The sequence below is a fragment of the Carassius gibelio genome, chromosome B10, assembly GCF_023724105.1.
Source record: "Carassius gibelio isolate Cgi1373 ecotype wild population from Czech Republic chromosome B10, carGib1.2-hapl.c, whole genome shotgun sequence".
NCBI classification, from domain to species: domain Eukaryota; kingdom Metazoa; phylum Chordata; class Actinopteri; order Cypriniformes; family Cyprinidae; genus Carassius; species Carassius gibelio.
Window position 1 is genome coordinate 17,922,610 of NC_068405.1, and position 25,927 is coordinate 17,948,536.

The 25,927-nt window shown below is 39.3% G+C and overlaps 1 protein-coding gene across 2 annotated transcripts in view; it reads left to right on the top strand.

Annotated features, from left to right (window-relative positions):
* LOC127966454 (ryanodine receptor 1-like) overlaps positions 1 to 25,927 on the top strand; it is a 47,725-nt gene that overhangs the window by 11,437 nt on the left and 10,361 nt on the right. Inside the window, exons 13-69 of one of the 2 annotated variants that reach the window (XM_052567423.1) lie at positions 43 to 401; positions 481 to 610; positions 740 to 900; positions 1,019 to 1,181; positions 1,595 to 1,681; positions 1,789 to 2,015; positions 2,140 to 2,584; positions 2,683 to 3,285; positions 3,375 to 3,575; positions 3,751 to 3,862; positions 4,757 to 4,897; positions 4,984 to 5,257; positions 5,394 to 5,508; positions 5,584 to 5,716; positions 5,899 to 5,993; positions 6,077 to 6,212; positions 6,474 to 6,660; positions 6,793 to 6,904; positions 6,989 to 7,109; positions 7,188 to 7,357; positions 7,550 to 7,770; positions 7,894 to 7,984; positions 8,073 to 8,213; positions 8,348 to 8,511; positions 8,592 to 8,670; positions 8,849 to 8,938; positions 9,344 to 9,484; positions 9,654 to 9,731; positions 9,828 to 9,903; positions 10,021 to 10,144; positions 10,230 to 10,345; positions 10,427 to 10,494; positions 10,593 to 10,714; positions 10,896 to 10,945; positions 11,142 to 11,202; positions 11,305 to 11,431; positions 11,529 to 11,640; positions 11,738 to 11,819; positions 11,909 to 12,039; positions 12,510 to 12,827; positions 12,914 to 13,154; positions 13,238 to 13,325; positions 13,469 to 13,561; positions 14,221 to 14,235; positions 17,752 to 17,922; positions 18,036 to 18,095; positions 18,171 to 18,305; positions 18,502 to 18,614; positions 18,746 to 18,842; positions 18,961 to 19,067; positions 19,497 to 19,548; positions 19,775 to 19,849; positions 22,823 to 22,922; positions 23,009 to 23,088; positions 23,183 to 23,259; positions 23,345 to 23,418; positions 23,846 to 23,863. In XM_052567423.1, the coding sequence (XP_052423383.1) occupies positions 43 to 401; positions 481 to 610; positions 740 to 900; positions 1,019 to 1,181; positions 1,595 to 1,681; positions 1,789 to 2,015; positions 2,140 to 2,584; positions 2,683 to 3,285; positions 3,375 to 3,575; positions 3,751 to 3,862; positions 4,757 to 4,897; positions 4,984 to 5,257; positions 5,394 to 5,508; positions 5,584 to 5,716; positions 5,899 to 5,993; positions 6,077 to 6,212; positions 6,474 to 6,660; positions 6,793 to 6,904; positions 6,989 to 7,109; positions 7,188 to 7,357; positions 7,550 to 7,770; positions 7,894 to 7,984; positions 8,073 to 8,213; positions 8,348 to 8,511; positions 8,592 to 8,670; positions 8,849 to 8,938; positions 9,344 to 9,484; positions 9,654 to 9,731; positions 9,828 to 9,903; positions 10,021 to 10,144; positions 10,230 to 10,345; positions 10,427 to 10,494; positions 10,593 to 10,714; positions 10,896 to 10,945; positions 11,142 to 11,202; positions 11,305 to 11,431; positions 11,529 to 11,640; positions 11,738 to 11,819; positions 11,909 to 12,039; positions 12,510 to 12,827; positions 12,914 to 13,154; positions 13,238 to 13,325; positions 13,469 to 13,561; positions 14,221 to 14,235; positions 17,752 to 17,922; positions 18,036 to 18,095; positions 18,171 to 18,305; positions 18,502 to 18,614; positions 18,746 to 18,842; positions 18,961 to 19,067; positions 19,497 to 19,548; positions 19,775 to 19,849; positions 22,823 to 22,922; positions 23,009 to 23,088; positions 23,183 to 23,259; positions 23,345 to 23,418; positions 23,846 to 23,863 (7,960 nt within the window). The remainder of the gene's footprint in view (positions 1 to 42; positions 402 to 480; positions 611 to 739; positions 901 to 1,018; positions 1,182 to 1,594; positions 1,682 to 1,788; positions 2,016 to 2,139; positions 2,585 to 2,682; positions 3,286 to 3,374; positions 3,576 to 3,750; positions 3,863 to 4,756; positions 4,898 to 4,983; positions 5,258 to 5,393; positions 5,509 to 5,583; positions 5,717 to 5,898; positions 5,994 to 6,076; positions 6,213 to 6,473; positions 6,661 to 6,792; positions 6,905 to 6,988; positions 7,110 to 7,187; positions 7,358 to 7,549; positions 7,771 to 7,893; positions 7,985 to 8,072; positions 8,214 to 8,347; positions 8,512 to 8,591; positions 8,671 to 8,848; positions 8,939 to 9,343; positions 9,485 to 9,653; positions 9,732 to 9,827; positions 9,904 to 10,020; positions 10,145 to 10,229; positions 10,346 to 10,426; positions 10,495 to 10,592; positions 10,715 to 10,895; positions 10,946 to 11,141; positions 11,203 to 11,304; positions 11,432 to 11,528; positions 11,641 to 11,737; positions 11,820 to 11,908; positions 12,040 to 12,509; positions 12,828 to 12,913; positions 13,155 to 13,237; positions 13,326 to 13,468; positions 13,562 to 14,220; positions 14,236 to 17,751; positions 17,923 to 18,035; positions 18,096 to 18,170; positions 18,306 to 18,501; positions 18,615 to 18,745; positions 18,843 to 18,960; positions 19,068 to 19,496; positions 19,549 to 19,774; positions 19,850 to 22,822; positions 22,923 to 23,008; positions 23,089 to 23,182; positions 23,260 to 23,344; positions 23,419 to 23,845; positions 23,864 to 25,927) is intronic. The other variant, XM_052567424.1, reaches the window with a different exon arrangement.

Sequence of the window (25,927 nt, forward strand, 5' to 3'; positions counted from 1 at the left end):
AATAACACTGTCTCTGACACTTGTCTTTAATTGCTCCAACAGGTTTACCGTGTGGATGGAACAGTGGATAGCGCCCCTTGTCTGAAACTGAACCATAGGACATTTGGGTCTCAGAATGCCAACACAGACCTTCTGTTCTTTAGACTCAGCATGCCAATCGAATTCCATGAAACCTTCAAAGTGCCAGTGGGAGCTTCCCCCCTCACCCGAACCCTCACTATCCCTGAGGATGAGGCCCTTGAGGTGGACCCTGAATCTGAATTTGAGCTCCTGAAGAAATCAGCCACTCGTAAGGAGCAAGACGAGAAAGAAAAAGAGCCATCTGTCCCTAAAGAGCTTCCTGGCAACAAAGAGGGCGAGAATGAGAAAGACACCACCACAGAGAAGAGCAAAAAGAGAGGGTGAGAGAATATAAAGTCAATGAGAGATTTGTAATTCTCTCTCTTGTTTATGAAATGACAAAGTATCCGTGATTTCCAGGTTTTTTTCTATGGCAAAAAAGGCAGCATTTATTGCCCCACCACCAGTGGTTCCAGCAGTGCCTCGTCTGATGGAGGACGTTGTCCCAGATGATCGAGACGATACTGAAATTATCTCTAACACAACGACTGTATGGATGAAATTTTATAATCTTTTGCTTACTAAATATCTTTGCATCACTTGCAGAATTCATTTAAATAATGCTTTGATCCTTGTCAATGTTGTCATGTATAATAAAAGCTTATTTTCTTTCCACCAGTATTATTATTCAGTCCGGGTGTTTGCCGGACAGGAGCCCAGTGGAGTATGGGTAGGGTGGGTTACTCCTGACTACCACCAGTATGACCCACATTTTGATCTGGGTAAAGTCAGAAATGTAACCGTTACTGTTGGGGACGATAAAGGCAACATTCATGACAGGTAAGACCATTCATGCTGCTACATACTTCCGTACATTTTCCACCAGAATAGGCATACATGAGCAATGACCCAGGCATAACTTAAACCATTTCATATCACTTTACTCTGCTTTCCTCAGTGTAAAACGCAGCAATTGCTACATGGTTTGGGGAGGAGAGTTCAGCAGCTCACAGCAAACACGCATCAGCCAGGAGGATTTTGTGATTGGCTGCTTGGTGGACCTGGACACAGGACTGATGACCTTTACAGCCAATGGGAAAGAGATCAATGCCTTCTACCAGGTGAGAGAAAGTGGTCAGAGTGAAGTAGTTTAAATTACATGACTACGTGTTTGCAACAGTTTTTCAAGTGCTATATAATATAAAATTAATAAAAATTTATAATTTACTAATTTATTTTACAAATACTAAATAGCACCATCATTTTATGTAGGGGTGCACGAAAAATATTGGCCGATAATGAATGCGCATCTCGTCAATAAAGCCGGTTATCTAATCAGTGGTAAATTCCATCAGGTGCGTGATTTCACGTAGAGCAGCTGTTACTGTACAGAGCCGATGTTAACTGATAAGCTGCGCAAATCCTTGTTGAGCTTTACTTAATAGATGCGTATTAATTATCTGCCGATATTTATCGTGCACCTCTAATTTTATGTCCATTTAATGTGACATTAAGCTCTTTCTCTGTGTTTCAGGTGGAACCCAATACTAAGCTCTTCCCTGCTGTCTTTTGTTTGCCATCAAGCCAGAACATGTTACAGGTGGAACTCGGCAAATTAAAGGTCACTATCCCATGCTAAAAATGTAATTTTGTTGTACAAACATTATACAGTGATTTTTAATGTAAATTGTTTTTTATTCTTATTCTCCTTTTCCTTTCTATATCCAGAACATTATGCCCATCTCTGCAGCCATGTTCCGTAGCGACCATAAGAACCCGGTCCCTCAGTGTCCTCCCAGGTTGGATGTCCAGATATTAACACCTGTCATTTGGAGCCGGATGCCCAATCACTTTTTGGCTCCTGAAACTGGCCGTGTGAGTGAGAGGCAGGGCTGGAAAGTGCAGTGCATGGAACCTCTTATTATGATGGCGCTGCACATTCCAGAAGAAAACAGGTATTAAATTTAGTATGGAAATAGTACCTGGTTATTATATTAGAAATTAGAAAAAAATACTTGACCCTTTTAAATAAAAGAATTCAGTGTGCTATGAAAAATGTAACTTTTCTCTCTTCTCCAGGTGCATTGACATCCTGGAACTGTCGGAGTGCACCAACCTAATGAAGTTCCATTACCACACACTGAAACTGTACGGTTCGGTGTGCGCTCTGGGCAACAACCGTGTCGCTCACGCCCTTTGCAGCCATGTTGACGAATCGCAGCTCTTTTACGCCATTGAAAACACCTACCTTCCCGGCCCCATCCGCAGCGGCTACTACGACTTGCTTATCTCCATGCACCTCGAGTCTGCCAAGCGCAACCGTCTCATGACTAATAAAGAGTTCATTGTGCCCATGACGGATGAAACACGTAGCATCACCCTCTATTCAGATACTGAGAAGGCCCATGCGCTTCCTGGTGTTGGGCTAACCACCTGTCTACGCCCCAAACTACATTTTGCCCCAACTGGATTTGTGGGTACTAATGCAGACCTTTACACCCTCAGTCCCATTTTACCTCTGCAGGTAGGTGAGAATGAAATTTGTGTCTGGTTGTAAAGACTGACACAAAATTTGCATCTTAATTTCTCTTTGCTACCTTGTTTTGTCTTTCTGTACTGTAGATGCTTAAAGACCATGCCCTCAGCATGCTTACAGAAGCCGTGCAGGACGGTGGGCAGGCCATGCGAGATCCAGTAGGTGGCAGCGTTGAATTCCACTTCGTGCCCATTCTGAAACTCATCAGCACCTTGCTAATAATGGGCGTGTTTGATGACAGTGACGTCAAGCACATCCTGAAGCTAATCGAACCATCGGTCTTCAGTGATGGCGAGAACCCAGCTGAAGAACTGGAGGCTGCCAAAACTGGCGATGCCGAACAACAGCTGGTCTACAAAGAGGAAGGAATGGAGGTTAAAGCGGAAGAGGGGGAAGTAGAGGGTGAAAATAAGAGAGAGCTACTGGATGAAGGAATGGGAGAGGAAGAGGAAGAAGAGCTTGAAGAAGAGGAGGAGGATGAGATCGAACCTGAGGAGGAGGAATATGAAAAGCATGCAGGAAAACAAGGGAAGGAGGAAGAACATGCTGCAGAAAAAATGGATAGAGAGAAAAAAACAGATGAAGAAGTTGAGAAAGAAACTGGTGCAGCAGAGACAGAAACAAAGGAAGAGGAGGATGTGGGAGAAGGACTGCTACACATGAAGCTTCCTGAGTCTGTTAAACTTCAGGTGAAGTACTATTGATTGAAGACTTTCATATATATTAGTAAAATTTCCCCTAATTTTCTTTCTTTTTTTTTTATCTTTCTTATTCTTAGATGTGTACACTCCTGCAATATTTCTGTGACTGTGAGCTACGTCACAGAGTGGAAGCCATCATTGCTTTCTCAGACAGGTTTGTCAACCAGGTGCAGACCAATCAGAGACAGCGTTATAATGAGCTCATGCTGGCCTTCACGATGAGTGCCGCAGAAACAGCCCGCAAGACCCGCGAATTCCGCTCCCCTCCACAGGAACAGGTACTGTTCAGCCGCTCTGGAGAGACAATGCAGCTTTGGTATATATAAAGCTAAAAAATGTATTTATATATATATATCAGCTTTTTTTGCTTTTATATAGATATATTCATTCCAAGGCTGCTTTTTCTCGCCATGGAAAAAAGAGCTATAATTTACACTTACACTGTTTATTCAGGTGAACATGTTGATGAGCTTTAAGAACTCTCCAGAGGAGGATGTTTGCCCCGTTCCTGAGGAAGTCCGGAATGACCTGCTGTCATTTCACCATGACCTTTTGGCTCACTGTGGTCAGTTTATCCACACAGACTAAACTCTGTTCAAAGAACATATACTCTGAAATGTTTCATATAAGGATTAAGGGGGTCCTATTATGTTGTTTTACAAAGTCTTGATTTTGTTTTGGGGATGTACAAGAACATGTTCTCATGCTTGGTGGTTCTAAAACACATTATTTTCACATAATTTACATTATTGCAATATCTTTGTCCCCAGTCTGGCACAAACAGCTCAATTAGTTCAAGGTTTGATCTAGGCCCGCCTTCCAAAAAACTAAATGTGTTGTGATTGGTTTGCTGCGCTCACACTTTGTATGTACATACAAACAAAAATCTACGAGAAACAGAGCCTGTTTTTTCCATTGCGTATGTTTACCTACAGCTGAGAGGAGAACTATCACATGAGCTTTGCTGTCTTCTTTCCTATTGGCTATCTCTCCCACAAGTCGCTCTTCATTTGCATAAAGTTGAAGGATTCTGAACTTTTTTTTCTCAGACTTTCAAATTATAGGCTACTTCCTTTGATAACCTTTGTCCAGTGTCAGCACTCATCATTGACCTCATCAAATTATCATTGATAAAACGGTCTCTAAACCCCTTTAAACTAGAGATGTGGTAGATATCTCATAACTCCCTCACATTGTCAGTGCTGCCCGTCTATTGATGTTGCGGTCTCCGGTAGGTTTGTTGTTGCGTTTCTTCCTTTTCTTTTTTTGGCTGGTCTGTGCCAGTGTTGACACCTTGTGGACAAACTAATCAGTGCAAAATCATTATAAGGCATATTTGCGACCTGCATACTCTTCCTCAGGCCAGATGAAGATGATTGGCAGGCAGTATTCGGCCGGCGGGCCTCCAATTGAATAGTGTGATGTAGGGCGTCACATGTATTCTCCTCCTCTATTAAAGGTGTTCATATTGAAGAGGAAGAGCAGGAAGAGGAGTTGGACACCTCTCTGCGTGGGCGCCTCTTGAGACTAGTGAAGAAAGTTAAGAGCTTGCGAAAGAAGCCGGAGGCTGAGCCTGAACCCGAAGAAGATAAAAAACCCAGTAAAAGTCTTTTACTTCATATTAGACTTCAAAGTCCCTTTTTTCCCCATAATGTAATTACATGAACCTTTGCTCTTGTGTCACAGGTACTCTGCAGGAGCTAATTTCCCACACCATGATCCACTGGGCTCAGGAGTCTTTCATTCAGAACCCTGAGCTGGTGCGGCTCATGTTCAGTCTGCTACACAGACAGTACGACGCCCTGGGAGAGCTCATCCGAGCATTGCCCAAAGCCTACACTATCAGTGCAGTGTCTGTGCAAGACACAATGGAGCTACTGGAGTGTCTGGGACAGATCCGCTCCCTGCTCATCGTACAGATGGGGCCTGAAGAGGAGAGGCTGATGATCCAAAGTATTGGGTGAGGGCATGATCACACCCTTACAAAGTTCCTTAACTTCAATAAGTAACAATAGCAACTGCAAAAGATATCATCTTCTTACACTGTCATGAATTTACACCACGAGTTGCAACCATGCTCTGGCTTCGTCTTTCAGAAATATTATGAGCAACAGGGTATTCTACCAGCACCCCAACCTGATGAGAGCTCTGGGGATGCATGAGACGGTCATGGAGGTTATGGTAAACGTACTTGGGGGTGGAGATTCCAAGGTACGCAGTTTTTATTAAAAGACACATTTTAATCTGATGTTCAAACATAATTTAATGATCATTTTCTCTGAGCAGGAGATCAGATTCCCTCGAATGGTGACCAATTGCTGTCGTTTCCTGTGTTATTTCTGCCGTATCAGCAGACAAAATCAGCGCTCAATGTTTGATCACCTGGGCTACCTCCTGCAGAACAGTGGCATTGGGCTGGGTAAAGTCTGATTTTAGAGAAACTCATCTTTTTAAGCTGTCTCTCCCTTTTATATCCAGTATGGGTTTTTATGTGTAGCCTAGTTAACATTAATAAAAATCAAATTTAAATTTCACTTTATTCAGCTATAAATGTTTACTATTTATCGTCACATCAGCCAACCAGTTAACCGTTTCTTTTAGGAATGCGTGGCTCCACTCCTCTGGATGTTGCTGCTGCATCCTGTATCGATAATAACGAACTTGCCCTGGCCCTCCAAGAGCAAGACCTGGAGATGGTGTGTCAACCTAAAGTACAAACAGAAAACTTTGACCAGTTTTTGTGGCTGCCAGAAAACTCTTTTCGTTTCTGTTTATGCAGGTGGTGAAGTACTTGGCAGGTTGTGGTCTGCAGAGCTGCCCCATGCTCTTATCAAAAGGTTACCCAGATATTGGGTGGAATCCCTGCGGGGGCGAGAAGTATCTGGATTTCCTGCGCTTTGCTGTATTTGTTAATGGTTTGTTTTTGTAATGTGATGGTTTTAACTGTAAAATAAAGAGTGTAGTTTGCATACATTATACTGTACACTATTGGTTTGTTTGTTAGTATAAGACTCTTAATATGATTAAATAATAATAATAATAATTGATGGTACAGCTTAGTTGGACCAAACAGATCCAGTATAATATCCTCAAATTCCATTCAGTTTAATTCAATTCAGATCCATTCAATGAAACTGAATTGTTTTTCAACATTATATATAATGTTCTCATTTCAGGAGAGAGCGTGGAGGAGAACGCTAACGTGGTGGTCCGACTGCTGATCAGGAGGCCTGAGTGTTTTGGTCCCGCGCTGAGAGGAGAAGGGGGCAACGGTCTACTTGCTGCCATTGAAGAGGCCATTAAGATCTCAGAAGATCCTGCAAGAGATGGACCCACTGTTAAAAAAGACAGACGCTTCCCTATGTGCGTACAAATGACCTTATCCAGATATCCTTAATTTTATCCTGACAAAGTTACCCAGTGTGATGCTTTGTTACTGTCTGATTTCACAGTAGTATGTACAGAGGTTTTTAAATGCTTCTTATGCTGTGTCAGGTTTGGAGGTGAAGAGCAGCATGAGGAGAACAGAGTGCACCTGGGAAATGCCATCATGTCGTTTTACTCAGCTCTCATTGATTTGCTGGGTCGCTGTGCACCTGAGATGCATGTAAGTGCGTTTGTATGCTAATGTTTTAGTGATACTAAATGAAATCTGATTAACTGAACATCTCACACTTCCTGTCTTGCATAGTTGATCCAAGCTGGGAAAGGCGAGGCTTTGAGAATCAGGGCCATTCTTCGGTCTCTGGTGCCTATTGAGGATCTGGTTGGTGTGATCAGCTTGCCATTCCAGATACCTGCTTTTGGAAAAGGTAATTATCAGTTAACAGACTGTAGATAGATGCATGTATTCGGACCATTCTCACACCGTTTTGCCCATAACATTTCAGATAACAGCATCATTGAGCCAAAGATGTCTGCCAGTTTTGTGCCTGATCATAAAGCACCAATGGTCCTGTTCCTGGACAGAGTTTATGGCATCGACAACCAAGACTTCCTGTTGCATGTACTAGAAGTGGGCTTCCTGCCTGACATGAGAGCAGCAGCTTCCTTAGACACAGTAAGATACCTACTGTATTTTTCTTCACTAGCAAAAATGCTGTCTGTGTTTGCATTCAATTAATATCAGACATATTGAGATGTGGTGTTCACATGGGAAATGTGGATTTAAGTTTAGCTTGCAACATTCTCTGTACATATCTGTCTGCACTCTCCAGTACTGTCACAATGACCGTCCTGATCTTTCTCTTAGGCCGCATTCAGCACTACAGAAATGGCCCTGGCACTGAACCGTTACCTGTGCTCTGCTGTGCTTCCTCTTATTACTAAATGTGCTCCTTTATTTGCTGGCACGGACCACCGTGCCATTATGATCGACTCCATGCTCCACACCATCTACAGGCTGTCCCGAGGACGCTCTCTAACCAAAGCTCAGAGGGATGTTATTGAGGAATGCCTCATGTCTTTGTGCAGGTGAGTGTTATGCACAGCAGCAAACAGCAATAAAACAACGAGTGTGCATTTAAAACATGTTTAGCCTTAGCGGACGTCAGTATTTTTATCATTTTGATTTATTATGTAATGTTTGCTTTACAGGTACCTGCGTCCATCCATGCTCCAGCACCTCCTCAGGCGGCTGGTGTTTGATGTGCCGATTCTAAACGAGTATGCTAAAATGCCCCTTAAGGTATGGCATTATTTCATCCCACATTCAGTAGGTAGTATTCATTTAAACTGGTTTCTACAGTTAACTCACCTGTGTGATTATTTTGCAGCTGCTTACTAATCATTACGAGCGTTGTTGGAAGTACTATTGTTTGCCCAATGGCTGGGCTAACTTTGGCGTATCATCAGAGGAGGAGCTTCATCTGACCCGTAAACTCTTCTGGGGAATTTTTGAATCTCTAGCCCACAAGGTGGGAATACACCCTCTTGTGTAATAAATACAAAATATGCTGTTATTGAGCTGTTTGAGTGTGTTATTCTGTCCCAATGTATTTTGAAAAGACAGAGTAACATTGTAGCTTTTATATTTTGTGTCTACCAACAGAAATTTGATGCAGAGCTATTTAAAATTGCCATGCCATGTATATGTGCGATTGCTGGAGCGATTCCTCCGGATTATGTGGATGCCAGTTACTCCTCCAAAACAGAGAAAAAGGCCTCCGTCGATGCTGAGGGTAACTTTGATCCCAAACCTGTGGAAACGACCAAGTATGTTTAATTTTTAAATTATTCTGTTAAAGTCAAATATTTGATCAATTATCACACGTTTTAATGTTATCTTCTTATAGCACTATCATTCCAGAGAAGCTGGATGGTTTCATCAACAGATATGCAGAATACACACATGATAAATGGGCTTTTGAAAAGGTATGCATTTTATTGTTTGTTCATTTTTATTGTTATTTTTTATATAACACTTTGTTAGGGGGTCTGTTTGTTGCAAGGGTGCTGCAAAATAGTTGGTAGTTTGTAATGAATGGTGCCTAGCTGGGTAGTTTCAGATTTATTTGGGTAAGAGTCTTACCAGTGCCTTATAATCCATCAGATTCAAAACAACTGGACATTTGGTGAGGTGCTGGATGAAAATGCCAAGACTCATCCCATGCTCAGGCCTTACAAAACGTTCTCTGAAAAGGTAAAAGACATCATGCGTATAATATTAGATTTTCACTCTCTCTATCACTATGGTGAACTTGGAAACAAGTGAGCACTAAATCCAAGTGAAGAATAAACAAATTTTACAACCATAAACCAAAAACATATATTAGAAACCAAACAAAAAACATTAAAAAAACAAGAACCAATGCTGATAACACAATTTAAACACTAAATAAGACAACTAATACCTAAATTAATTAATACATAAAAAAATACACTGCAAACAGACAGCTAGGAAATGCTACATAGCCAAAATTTCCACATAATAGTCTAAATCAAGACACAGAACGGGATATTTGACACTTTCAGACTTCACAGTGCTCTTTTTGTTTATTGCAAGAGCATTATTTTATATATTTTAATTCAATAATGTTTGCATTAGGACAAAGAAATCTACCGCTGGCCCATTAAAGAGTCCATCAAGGCCATGATAGCATGGGAGTGGACGCTGGACAAAACCAGAGATGGAGATGACGAGAAAACAGAAAAGAAGACAGCTCGCAAGATCTCACAGACTGCACAGGTAAGGACAGAGAGTGGAAAAATATCTTGAGATACTAACCAAATACTAGCTGCATACTACTGTTTCCAAGTTTTGTTCTGAGATTTTTGTTTTTCGTGCTAAATGAGAAATTACATATTAATACTCTAAATATTTAAACTATTATTTTTTTTTACATTTATTTTCATAGGCGACTTATGACCCCAGTCATGGCTACAGCCCTCAGCCCATTGATATCTCAGGCATGACTCTTTCCAGAGAGCTACAGGTACACAGTGCTGCTAATGCACATTCCCATTTAGTTCAATATCCTCATTTAATACAATGGAAAGCATCATAGCTATAACCACACACTGTGTTCTAGTCCATGGCAGAGCAGCTTGCAGAAAACTACCACAACACCTGGGGGCGCAAAAAGAAAATGGAATTACAAGGAAAAGGTTTGCATTTCAATAATGTCTCAAATAAAATAGTTTTGCTGCAGTATTATTATTATTATTATTCGTATTTTAGTTGCAGCTCTTTTTAGTTTGGCCGCATCTGTCTTTTTGAATTAGGGGGCGGCACACACCCTTTGCTTGTGCCTTATGACACACTGACGGCTAAAGAAAAGGCTCGAGATAGAGAGAAGGCGTATGAGCTGCTCAAGTTTCTCCAGCTGAATGGATATGCTGTGACAAGGTACAAGGAGCCACTGAAATTAATGTATACTCCAAAATATTGTAATTGCTATAATTCTGATTGTCTAAAAAAAATCTCTGTCCAGAGGGCTCAAAGATATGGAAAGTGACATTTCCTCTATTGAGAAGCGTTTTGCATATGGCTTCCTACAGAAGCTGCTAAAGTGGATGGATATTGCCCAGGAATTCATAGCCCATCTTGGTACAACTTTCTTTATCCTTTTTTGCATGACTTTATGGAATAATTGAAAAACGAAATTTCCTGTAACATTTGTGTTTACAGAGGCTGTTGTGAGCAGCGGCCGTGTGGAAAAGTCGCCACACGAACAGGAGATAAAGTTCTTCGCCAAGGTCAGGCTCTCGTGGTCTGTACGCCTGATGCTGAATGTCTTTCAGCATCTGAACAGGACTGTGCATAATTAGTGACTTTTTTTTTATGTCATCCTCAGATACTTTTGCCTTTAATAAATCAATATTTTAAAAATCACTGCCTGTACTTCCTTTCCACACCTGCCAAAATCCTGGGCAGTGGCGGACATGCCTCCAACAAGGAAAAAGAGATGATTGCAAGGTAACAACACACTCACAGACACTTGACCAGATGTTTATGGCAAATACAAGGCCAGATCTTCTTACTTCATGTGTTTTGACACATGAAGTAAGTATTTCACCCTGTTCTTCTCGCTCCTCCTTTTCCTTTTTTCTCTCATTTATTCATCATTTTCTTTTGGTTTCCTTTTATTTGGTGTCAGTATCTTCTGTAAGATGTCTGCCCTGGTGCGACACAGAGTGTTTCTCTTTGGTAAGATATCTACTCTGCTGTCTTCCATCACTTTTCCTTTCGGTTTTCTTACTGCTTTTATTTCTTATTGCTTTGCTATCTTTTTGTGTTGCTCTCCATCAACTAAATGCATAGAGCATATAATTTACTTTACCTATGGGTCTAAAATAGCTCAATTTCACTCCTTGATGTAATACCATCTATTTGTGATGAACAGGTACGGATGCACCTGCTATTGTGAACTGCCTCCATATCCTTGCACGGTCACTTGATGCCAGGTAAGTCACTGAAATGAATTTCCAGTAAGAATGGAAAACGTTTGTGAAGTAGTTAAATGTTGCATTTTTTTATAATTTCTTTCATTTCTCTGACTTTAACAGAACTGTGATGAAATCTGGACCTGAGATCGTGAAAGCAGGACTGCGTTTGTTCTTTGAGAGTGCAGCCGATGACATTGAAAAGATGGTGGAGAACCTCAAACTTGGCAAATTGTCCAAAGGCAATCAGGTACAGCTAGAGTAATGATGACTGTTTATGACAAAGTTCATTTGCTGCATTGTTTTTGCATAGCATGATTATTATTATTTTTTTTTTTATCTCTCAGCCGGTTAAAGGTGTATCCCAGAATATTAACTACACCACAACAGCTCTGCTCCCTGTCCTCACTTCTCTGTTTGACCACATCGCTCAACACCAATTTGGAGATGATGTTATCCGTAAGGACTTTTTTGAAAACTGAAATACATAAATACAGTATGTTTTCAATAGTCTTGAAATCTAGTTAAATTAACCTGTCTCTTTTGTTTCTGTTAGTGGACGATTTGCAGATGTCCTGTTACCGAATCATGTGTAGTATCTACTATTCCGGAAGTGTAAAAACACCTCATGCAGAGAGGTTTGTTAAGAGTGTGTTTGTGTGTACTAGTCTATAAGTGATGTGACTGTGGTTGAGGTTTCTATAGCTTTCCTCTATATTTATATTAGGCATAGACCAGCCCTTGGAGAATGTCTTGCACATCTTGCTGCAGCCATGCCTGTGGCCTACCTTGAGCCCCATCTTAATGAATACAATGCGTTTTCAGTGTACACTACCAAGACACCCAGAGAAAGAACAAGTAAGTCCTCTGTTTTACACTACAGTTGATAAAATAGAACTTACTTACAGATGTTACAGAAGTTCTTTCAATTAAATGCTATTCTTATGAACTCAATTCATCAAAGAATTCTGGAAAAAAAATCAGTTTCCACAGAAATATTAGGCCGCACAGCTGTTTTCAATATTGATAATAATAGGTAATGTTTCTTGAGCACCTAATTCGGATATTAAATGTATTCTAAAGGATCACGTGACATTTTTATGGCTACTAAAAATTCAGCTTTTAACATCACTGGTATAAAATACATTTTAAAATGCAATTTTTCCCCAATATTATTGTTTTTACTGTATTTATTTTGAAATAAAATGCAGCCTTATTGAACATGAGAGACTGCTCGAAATCATTTACCAATCTTATGACACCAAACACATATATATATATCCATTTCTGTATTTGTTTCTGACTTTTATTCTCCCTTTAATCGACAGTCCTGGGCCTTCCGAACAACGTCCATGAGCTGTGTGACATTCCTGAGCTAGACATATTATTAAAAGAGATTGGGGACCTGGCTGAATCGGGGGCTCGCTACACTGAAATGCCTCATGTGATCGAGGTCACCCTGCCCATGCTGTGTAACTATCTGCCCCGCTGGTGGGAGAGAGGAGAGGAGATCTTTCCCGAATTGGAGGGTAAGTTGTGTACAGACGTCACATCCGATCAGCTAAACCAGCTTCTGGGAAGCATCATGAAAATTGTGGTCAACAACTTGGGAATTGACGAAGCTTCCTGGATGAAGAGGCTTGCAGGTACGAGAAGTTTTGATTCTAAAGTATGTTTGTGTATTTTAGGTTCAGTACTTGATCTTCAACATTATGTCCTTGTCTCGATCCAGTGTTCTCCCAGCCGATTGTGAGCCGAGCCAAAGCAGAGATGCTCAAATCCCATTTCATTCCCACCATGGAGAAGCTGAAGAAGCGTACGGCTAAAGTAGTGGCTGAGGAGGAGCACCTGCGTATGGAGGGGAAGTCTGAAGGGGACGAGGAGGAAGGAACTATTAGAGATGAATTTGCAGTTCTCTGTAGAGACCTATATGCGCTGTACCCTCTTCTCATCCGCTATGTGGATAACAACAGGTATTTTGTGGTTCTTGTGTAGGTATTTTTTCATGGATTTATTTTTAGCTCTCTTGACATTTTAAATGTTGCATGGGTTTTAGAGCAAGATGGCTGATGTGCCGAGACCCTGATGCTGAGGAGCTGTTCCGCATGGTGGGAGAGGTCTTCATCTTCTGGTCCAAATCTCATGTAAGAGACAAATGTCTGACTCATCACAACTCACGGTATCAGCAGACATGATAAATACTTTAATTGGAGCCACAGCGTATGACATTCATATACAACGATCTACAATTCTGTGTACTTCACTGATCTTCTCATTCTCTCTGCAGAATTTCAAGCGAGAGGAGCAGAACTTTGTGGTGATGAATGAAATTAACAATATGTCCTTTCTCACTGCTGACAGTAAGAGCAAGATGAGCAAGGTGAGGCCCTTTGAGATGTGCAATCAATGGGGCATAGACTTTCATATTTGACTAACGATTTGCTTCTATATTTGATTATCATGTGGTCAGAGAATTTTTTATTGAGTGAATTCATACATCTATGTTAGTTTATACTGTATTTTGACAATTTTACATTCATTCATTCAGTACATCTGCATAATAGTTTTGGTGTGTTACTTCAGAATTATGTCTATATTGTATTAATATTTTGAAGGTGCTTTTTCTATATTTTTAGTTTTTATTTTAATTTTAGTTTAGGTTTTAGTAGTTAATTTTTATTCTTATTTTTTTATTTAATATGTCATGTTATTATTGTTCTTTTTCAGTCATCTTAGTTAACAATAACAACACTGGTTGTTAATGCCGTGAATGTTAATGTTGTGATTAAAAAAAAAAAAAAAAAAACTTAATAAACCAACAGTGAATGGTTGGTTTGGCATCGAGCTCTACATCAAAGGTAAAGTATGCTGTGCTTTCATGCGTCACGTTTCAAAGGCGTTGTGCTAATTCTTGCTGTCACAAGTGGCAAGTGCTTTTTCGGATGCGTTTTACAGGATTTAGATCACAGTGTTAATGGCGTTCTCTCTGTGACTGTGCCCTGTCCTCTTTTTCTCATCTGGATGCTGGTGGGTTTCTAGACCGGGGACTCTGAGGTTAGCTTCCCTGACTGCACGACTGCTGTGCTACCGCATGGCACCTCACATCCGGGGGGGCATTTCATCAACCCCCCAACACACTGGCACTCTACACACATATAAAAGTGACTTCTCAACTGTTTGACCAGAGTAGTGTGTCACTCCCTCCATTACATGCTACATTATATAATTTCATGCTAGAAAGCATATTGGTTGTTTGTTTTTTTCCCCCCAAAATGGTAGTACACCTAATGGATCGGATATCTAAGAGATACAGAATTGAAATGTGAATTTGAGAGAATTCTTAGAAAATAATTATGGGTAAAATGACTACTATGATACAGATGAAAAGATAGGCTCTCTCAGTTTCAAGAAACATCCCATCCCCATGGACACAAGGGCCACAGGGTGCCTGTCGTGCTGCCAGTGTGTGAGGGGGGGAGGCGTTTGATGAAAGAACTCTTTGTAGAGGCTCATGGCACTTGATTCCATGTCTGTCGCAGAGGGTCCGAGCCCCTGGAGGCCTGTGCCATCACCCTGTACAGCAGTTTGCATCTGTTGGACTGTAGTTCGGATGGGGATCTTCATACATCTCTTATCTTCCTTTTCGCTTTGTATAACGGCTGCAGGTTGGGGTCAATATTTAATCTGTTCAGGAAGTCAACTGAGACTCAGATGCAGAAATGCACACATCAAATGATTCAAACTGTATTTCAGTTCATTTCCTAAATTAGATTCATGTGAAGGAATTTGACCTCAATTAATGTTTATTTTATCATACATCCTCCCTGACAAAGGGGAGCATTTAGAGTCCATCCTCTAATGTGTGCTTACTTAGTCCCACCTTAACTGGAATTGTTGCCATACTTATATCCAATGGCTCACATCTCCATATTGTTCCATTTTTGTCTCCCCATCCACCCCTTTCAGCCCATGACCCCTGATCCAATCAAAAGAAAATGATTGAGGTGGGATTGTGGAAAAAGGGATTACATTTGCATACTTTAGAACTAATGTGACCTCTAAAACTTGGTTTTAATTGTTCAGTTGCAACTTGCATTAACATAGTGGTCTACAGCTGAAACGACAGAATAGATGGATTTATTCAGACCAGGATTGAAATGTAGATGAGCACTAAATCAAGACCGATACCAGGGCCCTTAAGCCTCAGACCCAGACAAAGAGGTGTTAGTCCAAGTTATGAGACCCACACAAAGGCCATGTTTATTATTATTTTTAATGGTCGTAACCCTAAAATCTTCTGTATTATCCACCTTATTTTTCCTGCTAGAGTGGGTGTGGCCATTTGTAAATTTTATGTGTCTAGCTTCAGGTCTCATCCGCTTCCAACTAATTTTAGCTGTAAAAAAACAGCTAGTTTTCCTGCTTGATATTGCAAACTGGTGTTTCTTACCATAATATTTCAATATTGTCTTATGAACACACTGGTTTATGATGTTAACAGTTTTACCCTTTACTGCACTTTGTTATTCTTCTTGTTATTTCCCTAGCAGTGGCTAATGAACTGTAAGTCACGCACATTCACAGAAAACTACATACATTTGTCTTGAAAAATAAGGTGGATATTTTTTAGTAAGTAAAAGACCTTTAAGTGTAATTCTATGATTGATCATCTTCACATCATGGATTGTGGATTTTGCTGTGACAACTTTGCTCATTTTTTAATATAAAGGAAACATAAGAATCATGTTATATCATGTTAAAATGTAAATATTAAATACTATACATCAGTCTTATAAGGAACTGTTATTTGTCAATCTCTCAGGCATCACTGGATTGGATTTTTTTAAACAATTAAAACAACAACAGATTTTACATAATAAACCTAAGCATTTAAATATAATCTTTCTAAGACATGTTATTAGGACACATCCAGTGATATGGAATCTACCAGAACTTCATCTGACATTTTGACCATATAAATACCATTCCATTTAACTATAAAGGCCATCTCATTTTTTGCTGTCTGGGCTTCTGAATAAAAGTGAGTTGTTGTTTTTTTTCCCTCTTTTTGTTTGAGCTCTGTATACAATATCATACTGTATGAACCATAAAAGCCTGTGTGCTGTTCTGCATTTAGTCTAATAAAGGTTCCAGTTAAGTCCACCCTTCTGTTCAAGGTTAAGTACTGTATATAATATTGTTGGGTCCTTAAATGATGACATCACAAGTGTGAGCCAGGGTTTCAGCAGTAGCAGGGAAGAGCATGTGGTTATGGCTGTTATAGTTTCTCGATTTAAGTTGATCCGAAGGCACATTTGTTTTAAGTTATTCCATGTTCAACAGTAAAGCTAAGAAATGATTCAACCAAGCAAGGTGTTTGATACAAAGGGCAGAACAGCCTGGCATAATAAAGAAATGATACTCAACAAAACACATATGCAAACACATTTTTTAAAATGTGTGTCTAAAGGTTCAGTAAACTATTCCATTTAAAAAAAAAAAAAAAAAAAAAAGAAATTCAGGCTTTATGAGTAAGATCAATTTCACAGATTCACATTCAAACAACTATAGTATATTCTCTCTTACACACAACGGGTCTCATTAATGAAGCATATGCAGAACATTTTTTGTCTAAAACCATTCTTTCTTATTAAATTTAAATCTTTTAAAATGTATTTTCTCATGTTTCCTAAATGAGGCCCAGTTTCTAAAATTGGGAGTGTTGGTTTGGAGGGGCAAAACTGGTGCAAATGGGACTCGTGTGATCAAGATTACTGAAATGATTTCCTTTGTTTCTGTGGGTTGGGTTTCTTCAAGGTTAGCAACCCAAAACGAGTCAAAAGCAATCGTTTCGCCTTAGTTTTATAATTAACTCCACTGAATGTGTTTGTTTTTGTTACTGAGTGTGGGATTGCTGTTCCTCTTCCACCTGCTGCGGCTGAGCATGTTATGACTGTGCACGTCCTTGCAGACCTTTTCAGTGCATGGAGTGTATTAAACTGCACTGACACATTACAGCACCAGCCAACCTCCAGTGCCTGCTTCTATTATATGTCTGAGCTAAGATGATGTTGAATGATTGTTGCTCCTTTGGTGCTGTCACCTCGCTGTTGAGTTACGGTAGTATTGAAACTTTAGCTTCAGACCTACTACAACTTATTTTCCCCACTAAGCCCCACTGTTGTTGTCTATTTTGATAAAAAGCGACCCTGAACATTTACCCTTCCTTACCTCTTAATGACCCTATTAATCAGAATGACTAATTTCTAAGGACTGTTCTCTAAAGAAGTCCTAACTTAAAAAATGTAATATAACGACTGAAGTAATGTCTTCAAGTAAGGATGGATTAGTCTGTTTAGTTGTCTAGGTCCTGGTAAGGGAACAGGAATCTTTGAATTTTGCGCAATAAAATGATGGTACACTCTTGAGGTGGACGTCTATTTTGTGGTCAACAGACTCTGTTAGGTGATCATTCAATATGAAAATCGCCTTACAAGATGCTAAGGTTTCATTAAAAGTTATTTCATGTCGGTGTCAGCTGTCATGCTTTGAATGTTACTGTCATCTCAGGCTGGTGGCTCGGACGTGGAGCGTGCCAAGAAAAAGAGACGTGGAGATCGATACTCTGTTCAAACGTCCCTCATTGTGGCAGCCCTGAAGAAAATGCTTCCCATTGGACTGAACATGTGCTCTCCTGCAGACCAGGAGCTCATTAACCTGGCCAAGACACGCTATTCTTTGGTAGTGTGGTCCCATCTATTTGTCTGACTGTCTTAGGATGTTTTACATGAGAACTTCAGGTTGGTCACTAAACAGGTAAACTGAAGCATGTCTCTTGTGTTTTTGACCCACAGAAAGACACAAATGAGGAGGTCAGAGAGTTCTTGCAAAATAACCTGCACCTCCAGGGCAAGGTAAGTGTATGTCTTATGTTAGTCTTTTAAAAAAGTGTTTTTGCAGACATTTGAATCCTATCTTTCTCTCCTCAGGTTGATAACCCATCTATGCGCTGGCAGATGGAACTGTATAAGGAAATGGCAGGCAAGGCAGAAGATGCAGATGCTCCAGAGAAAGTTGTGAAGCGGGTTCAAGAGGTCTCTGCAGTTCTGTACCACATTGAAGTGGTGAGTTTGAATTCCAAGGTCTGAAACTCTTAGTGCAATGCAAATAATGCACACTTTGGCGACCACTCACCCACACTCCCATTATACTTCAGTAACCAACTCAAATTGCTAAAGCCTTTTGTAGACTAGATGACATATCTATTCCATATGTGGTTTAAAATCTGAAAACGCCCTGAGATAGTTGTTCTTTTTACAGACTGAGCACCCTTTCAAGTCCAAAAAGATGGTTTGGCATAAACTGCTGTCAAAGCAACGACGTAGAGCAGTGGTGGCCTGTTTTAGGATGACTCCACTTTACAACCTGCCCAGGTGAGACTAGACAGGTCACAATCATACAACAGAAGTATATGTTTCTGCTCTAGTGGGTCTGATTCATAAAATGAATAAAAGAGATAATGGTGGATTAGAGAAGATATATAAATGTATTGTCTCTCTTTCAGACATAGAGCATGTAACATGTTCCTGGATGGGTACAAGCGAAACTGGATCAAAACCGAAGGATATTCCTTTGAGGACAGAATGATTGATGACCTGTCTGTATGTGCTCCCAAATTAACAAAAATAACTGATGCATTTTAGTATGAGAGAAATTCCTGTTAGTTTTGTTTTCCCCCAGACAAATTTAGTAACAGATTACTTTTTCTCAATGACGCAGAAAGCAATGGAGGAAGAAGAGGAGGAGGAAGAAGAAAAGGAGACAAAGCCAGACCCTCTTCATCAGCTCATACTTCACTTTAGTCGCACGGCCCTCACCGAGAAGAGGTGAGACCCCTCCACACCTCTGATTAGATGTAGTGATGAAAGTAGATGATCACACGGACGTAACCAGACTATTCACGTTGTGCACATGGCCTTTTGGTGAAGTTATGTAATCATCCGTTACAAAATAAAAGCAATTTACAGATATGTAATGTATAGGTTTAGAAGTACTCTATAATGTACCGTGTTCATATAGTAAGTAATGCAACAGTAAATTATGCAGTTGAAAAATCATTATACAAAGAAATGTGACCACATACTATGATCTAAAAAGGATATTTCTAAATATGTATTTACAATCTAAAAATTATGTTTTTCAGAATTATTAACAGAAAACAACTTTAGGATGAATTAGGATTTAAAATGTAGGCATGTTTTTACATCTTTTATATCCTTTAATTATTTTTTCCCCCTGATTCTGCTCTATCACAGTAAACTGGACATAGATTACTTATACATGGCATATGCTGATATCATGGCTAAGGTGAGACCTCGCTGTCTTATGGTTAACAATCATCACCAATTTAGTAATTTATTTTATAGATTTAAAATATTGCTACTTTACTGTAACTTGTAACTTCTCCATTTCAGTCAAGCCATTTTCCTATTTGATTTTTGATTTTTTCATATTGTTTTTAAATACATGGAAGTTTCCATCGCAGGATCTCATGCTGTGTATCATCCGTTGTGTCAATCTCTGGTGAATTTAGAGTTGCCACATGGATGAAGAGGATGAGGGGGGAGAGGAGGATGAAGAGGGGGGAGAGGAGGAGATGTCCTTTGAGGTGCGACAGACAGAGATGGTAGGGGGAGTCCGGGGGCTGGGGACGGGAAAGACACAGAAGCGGTAGACCCGAGTGACATCCAAACCAACCACTGTATCATCCATCCATTCACTCACATTCCATTTTATGTCTCTTTGTCCAGGCTGTGCTCTCTGTCTGTCCATCTGACCACATCTAATATGCTTTATCACATTACACTGCATCATCTTTAACATGTTTATTTTTTTACAATTGTTATTGAACTTTGAGCCACCTACTAAAAACAGATATTAATAGTATAAAAATATCTAAATACATTTAAATACAATAAATCAAATGTAAAAAACAATAACATATATTTTATGCCAAAAGAGCAGCATTCAGGAGATTTTTTTATGCTTTTTGTTGTACCTTTCAGTGTTTGCATAACCTAAAGTTGCAGCATGTGATCATTTTCAAATATGTCGCAAAAATGACAAATCTGCTCAACAAGTTGCATTAATTGGCCATGAAGCTTTTAAGTGTAACCGATACAAACTACAGTATAAGGTTATAATTTCATGAGGTAATTTTGAGACCTCGGTGTGTGAAAAATCACATGTTGCAGCTTTGATGTCCACAAAAAGCTATGTTCTCGTTTCTTTGTAAACATTTGTTGAATGATGTTTTTTAATCATTTTCTTGCCATGATCTATAAGATTGATGTGTCAAATGAACGTGCATTTATTTCTATATGCTGTTTTACTTTGACAAAAAAACTAATAATAACGTATTTGTCACTTTGTTTCTGTATGCTTTCACATTCTTACCTTGATTTCCTTTAAAGGGGTCATATGATGCTTTTTTTTAAAGATCGTTATTTTCTGTATTTGTATTTTAACAGAATAAGTTGACACACTTTCATGTTCAAAAGACACATTATTTATAAAATCCTGTAAATTATTGTAGGTCCTGTATGCCCCACCTCTCTCAAACATGTAGTTTTTCTTCAAAGTCCCTCCTTCTGACAAGCGCAGTCTGCTCTGATTGGCCACCTGACCCAGTGCATTGTGATTGGCCGAACACCACAAGCACTCGTCGGAAATGTAACACCCCTTTCCATAATCGCAAGCTTCATCTTTCAAAGCAAATGTAAAGACAATTAATAATGTCCTTAGTTTTACCATTAGTTCAAGCCAGTTCAGATTTCTTCAACCTTATGCAAATAAGCAGCGAATTTCGTGAGCGACAACCAATGGGAGTGAAGTCAGTGGAGAGCACGTGATTCAGCTGTAGTAGAGTGTTACGGGGCAACCAGTAGTTGGAGCGCCCAGTAGCGACCTCAATTGCCAGCAACAAGCAGCAAAAAAGTCACTGGCGGTGTAAACGGGGCTTTACTGCAGTTACTGAAACCACTCCTTCTTTCCTTGCATGAACATTTGGGTGGCATTACGCAAATATTTCCAGATGGCGTGTTTGAATAAGCCGTTTTAGGGGGGTCTAGAGTCTTAACTTTGATAAAGTCATATCTCTTTGAATTTGAGACTTTAGTCTTTGCAACAAATCTTCTTTATGCACCAAGAGATTGTAACACTCCAAAGAGAAAGAAAAAATTTAAATCGCATCATATGACCCCTTTAACTCATTCACAATAATCACGTGAAAGTGACTTATGAGTGTTTTCTCAATATAACTGACATAGTATACTGACACACAGACTACAGTTAAAGCCAGAGCAGTCTCCTAGTCTGCACACACACACACACACACACACAATGGAACAAGCACACAGATGCACCTATAGCGAAGTGGATTGTGCACGCCATACACACACACACACACACACACACACTCACTCAATCAGACTGAGCGTATATGTATAGACATAGGAAAAATAAATGCACTATATACTCCACACATTTGGGTGCTTACTTAGTTCAGGCTTACACGGGAGGGGGGTGGGATGGGAGGTTTGGGAGGGGGGTGTACTGTATTATGCATGCAGTAATTATAAACATATGCACTTTATGATTTCTATAATTTTTACCAAAGCAAGCTTAAGTAAACCAGTGTTTATATTTGCTTTTAAATGTATCTCTTATGCAGTACTTTTTACATATGTCTGTAAAAAAAAGCTTGCTTTTATTATCTGTTAAATCTGCTAAAGTTAAACTTTAAATACAATTCCAGTTTATTTTAAAATTAATTAATGTTTGATGATGCTGGGTTATGAATATATATTCACCTTATTATGAATATTCCCTAAGTTTACAGTTCACTTTCCAGGAGACCATAGATGAGTAACACCTGCATGGTTCTTTGTTTCTCTTTAAGATGCAAAGCCATCAGGAGAGTTTACTGTAGTCCAACGTTTGCTCTGATAGACAAACGTTAGAAATAAGAATGACTGTCCCAAAACTAATGAGGATGATGGGAGCATGCTGAATAAAAATGACTGAAAGAGAAGACAATATTAGAATATAATAATAATAATAATCACATCAGCAGGGCCCAAATCATTTACAAGCACTCACAATCACCTGATCTTGCCTTAACACCGTTATAATCACATTTTAACTAAAATAAACAAGTGTTCACTTTGTGTTGTATAAGATATTTAAACAATCAATAGAGGAAATCACTGAAAAGAATTGATAATACTGCTGAAAATTAAAGTTGTAAACATTAGCAGTGTTTGTGGTTGACTTGATGAAAGCCTCAAACAGTGTTTTAGGTTGCTATGACAATAATTTCATATTCTCACTGCTGCTCATAGTCATAGTCTCAGTAAAAAGCAGTTTCTAAAATTAAAAATACCAAATTGGATTTTTCCATCGCTCATGGGATAAGGCCAATAAAAATGACAAGTAGTAACTGGGCAAGACTGAAAAATGAACATTATTGCTTGTAGTTCAATTAGAGGGGCAGGGAGATTGAGCAGAAAGAACAGATTGTAAGAAAAGAGAAATGTTAAGGCTTTCAGACAGTTCAATTTTGCCATGTTTAACCTTATAGGAGAAAGAGATGGAAAAGCAAAGACTCCTCTACCAACAGTCACGTCTCCACAACAGAGGGGCTGCTGAGATGGTCCTACAGATGATTAGCGCCTGCAAGGGTACATGTTCACCTCTTTCCATCCAGTTTTTTTTTAAGCTTGAGCACTTTTTTCTCCATTTATTTTTTTATTATTTTTTTGTACAGGTGAGACTGGTTGCATGGTCTCTTCCACCCTAAAACTTGGTATTTCCATTCTAAATGGTGGAAACAGTGAGGTCCAACAGGTTAGTTAAGAGGCATTTGCATCATGGAGGCATGACAGTGAATTAGACCCTAAACTGATGCTGAGATGTAACAGCATCGGTACTTTGCTTGCAGAAAATGCTGGACTATCTGAAAGACAAGAAAGATGTGGGTTTCTTCCTCAGTGTCCAGGCTCTCATGCAGACCTGCAGGTACATTCTGATTGGGAGCTGTTGTCACCTCGCATTCATATTAGTTAAACGATTCATTAAATCAATGTTTGTGCCTCTTTTGCAGTGTTTTGGACCTGAATGCCTTTGAGAGGCAGAATAAAGCAGAGGGTCTAGGTATGGTGTCAGAGGAGGGAACAAGTAAGTAATGTGAATGATCTACAATCTTTTTTAATCAAGAATAATAGCAATATATTGTTGAAAGGAAGATCAGTTAAGTCCTATCAAATGTAATTTTTCAAGCATAGAGTAACGGCATCCAAGTATTCATCCATCTGTAATCATACATGTTTGGTCATTCTAATATGGAAATTCTAAACATAATTTGTTATTTGTTACATATTAGTTGAATAAATGAATTGTAACCATATTATCACAGTCGTACCATCTCCAGATTTTATAATCTAGTCTAATATGATGTCAATAAACTGATTATGATATTGGCCATGAATAATTCCCTTTTCATTCCATGCTGTCTGTTTGCCGTCAACTCACCATCCCTCTTTTTCCATAACTATACTTTTGTCCTCCATCTCTTTTCATTGTTCCGTCCTTTCACGGGCCTCAGACATGAAGCTAGAGCGGGGTAAATAATGCCTCTGTACCTCTATTTCTTCCTGTCACTCCTCTCTGTCCTTTTATCTCTTTGAAATCATTTTTGTTAGAAATTTCGCTTTTTGGGTTTTGGAATTTTTTTATACAGTACCGACCCAAAGTTTGGACACACCTCATTCAAAGAGTTTTCTTTATTTTCATGACTATAAAAATTGTAGATTCACACTGAAGGCATCAAAACTATTAATTAATGTGGAATGTGGAATTATATATGGAATTATATACATAACAAAAAAGTTTGAAACAACTGAAAATATGTCATATTCTAGGTTCTTCAAAGTATTCACCTTTTGCTTTGATTACTGCTTTGCACACTCTTGGCATTCTCTGGATGAGCTTCAAGAGGTAGTCACCTGAAATGGGCTTCCAACAGTCTTGTAGGGCTTCCCTGAGAGATGCTTTGCACTTGTTGGCCCTTTTGCCTTCAGTCTGCGGTCCAGCTCACCCCTAAACCATCTTGATTGGGTTCAGGTCCGGTGACTGTGGAGGCCAGGTCATCTGGTGCAGCACCCCATCACTCTTCTTCTTGGTCAAATAGCCCTTGATGCTTTCAGTGTGACTCTACAATTTTCATAGTCATGAAAATAAAGAAAACTCTTTTAATGAGAAGGTGTGTCCAAACTTTTGGTCTATATATTCTGTGTGTGTGTGTGTGTGTGTGTATATATATATATATATATATATATATATATATATATGAATCTTATCACTCAAGGATTTGTAAAAACAACTTTTGGTCACATTGCAAATGCAGATCGCAGTACATTACATTATATCTGAATTACTTTATAGTGAAGCCGCCTATCCACTGCACACGACATTCGGACATGATTGTCGCATTTCTCCCTCTAGCGGCAATCGCGCAGAACTTTCAAACTGGTCGTGCAGCAACCATTACCTTGGCATATTCACCATGGTAAAATTAATAATTTTAATGAACATAGTTAATTTATGAATGCATCGTCACAAATCAGGTGACCCCCAAAATAAAAACAGTAGGTTTTATGGGGCTAATCAACGTAAATAATGGTTTAATAATTATTCAATAATTATTTCTGCCATAAGTATTATAAACCACCATTTTACAGAAATAGTGTTTAAATGATAATGTTAATGTTGACAAAATATTGGGAATTCTGACCTCACACCGATAGTTTTGATTAGAATACATCACATCCGGTCGGGCGTTCGCATACGGTCTAGTCGCTGAAGTTCAAATATTTGAACGTATCCGAGGCTCAAATCAGATCCGAAATTTCCGCATACGCATGTGATCGGAACTCCACGCAGCTCCCGCTTTACTTTCCATTGGAAATGAATGACTTCCGGTCTGTCCCTTGTCGTTCATCGGAGACAGTGGAAAGGAGGCTTTACACAGAATGTGACTGAAGTGTTTTTCTTCTCCCCTTGAGTGCTGAAACAGATCTACTGTAACTCTAGATCTCTGCTTTGTGTCTAATCTAAAAAAAAAACCAGGAGTTAAATTATATAATGAATATATGCTGCATTTTAGTTTTGTATAACATTCAAAAACATTAAAAATGTTATTCGTAGTGTTGGTTTTTGTATTAAAGAGGTCATAAGATGCGATTAAAATTTTTTCTTTCTCTTAGGAGTGTTACAAGCTCTTGGTGAATAAAGATGGTCTGTGAAGTTGCAAAGACTAAAGTCTCAAATCCAAAGAGATATTCTTTATCAAAGTTAAGACTCTGCGAAACCCCCCTAAAACGGCTCATTCAAACACACCCCCACATGTCTACGTCACGATGTGGAAATATCTGCGTAATGCCGTCCAAATGTTACGCCCGTTTCACACATACTCCGTCTGCAGTGTGTATGCGTTGTGTATTTTTTTACGCACCCATGTTAATGGTTTCCAGCGTTCACACTGCACGCGGTTGTGGTCCGTCAATGCATTCCAGGAGCAGTGCGTCTGCAGCAGTGTAGAGATCATTTACGTACAGAGTCTATTTTTGCTGTGCTGAATGTGCTGAATTAAAGTGACAGCGCATTGTTCGCGGTAAAAATTAACATG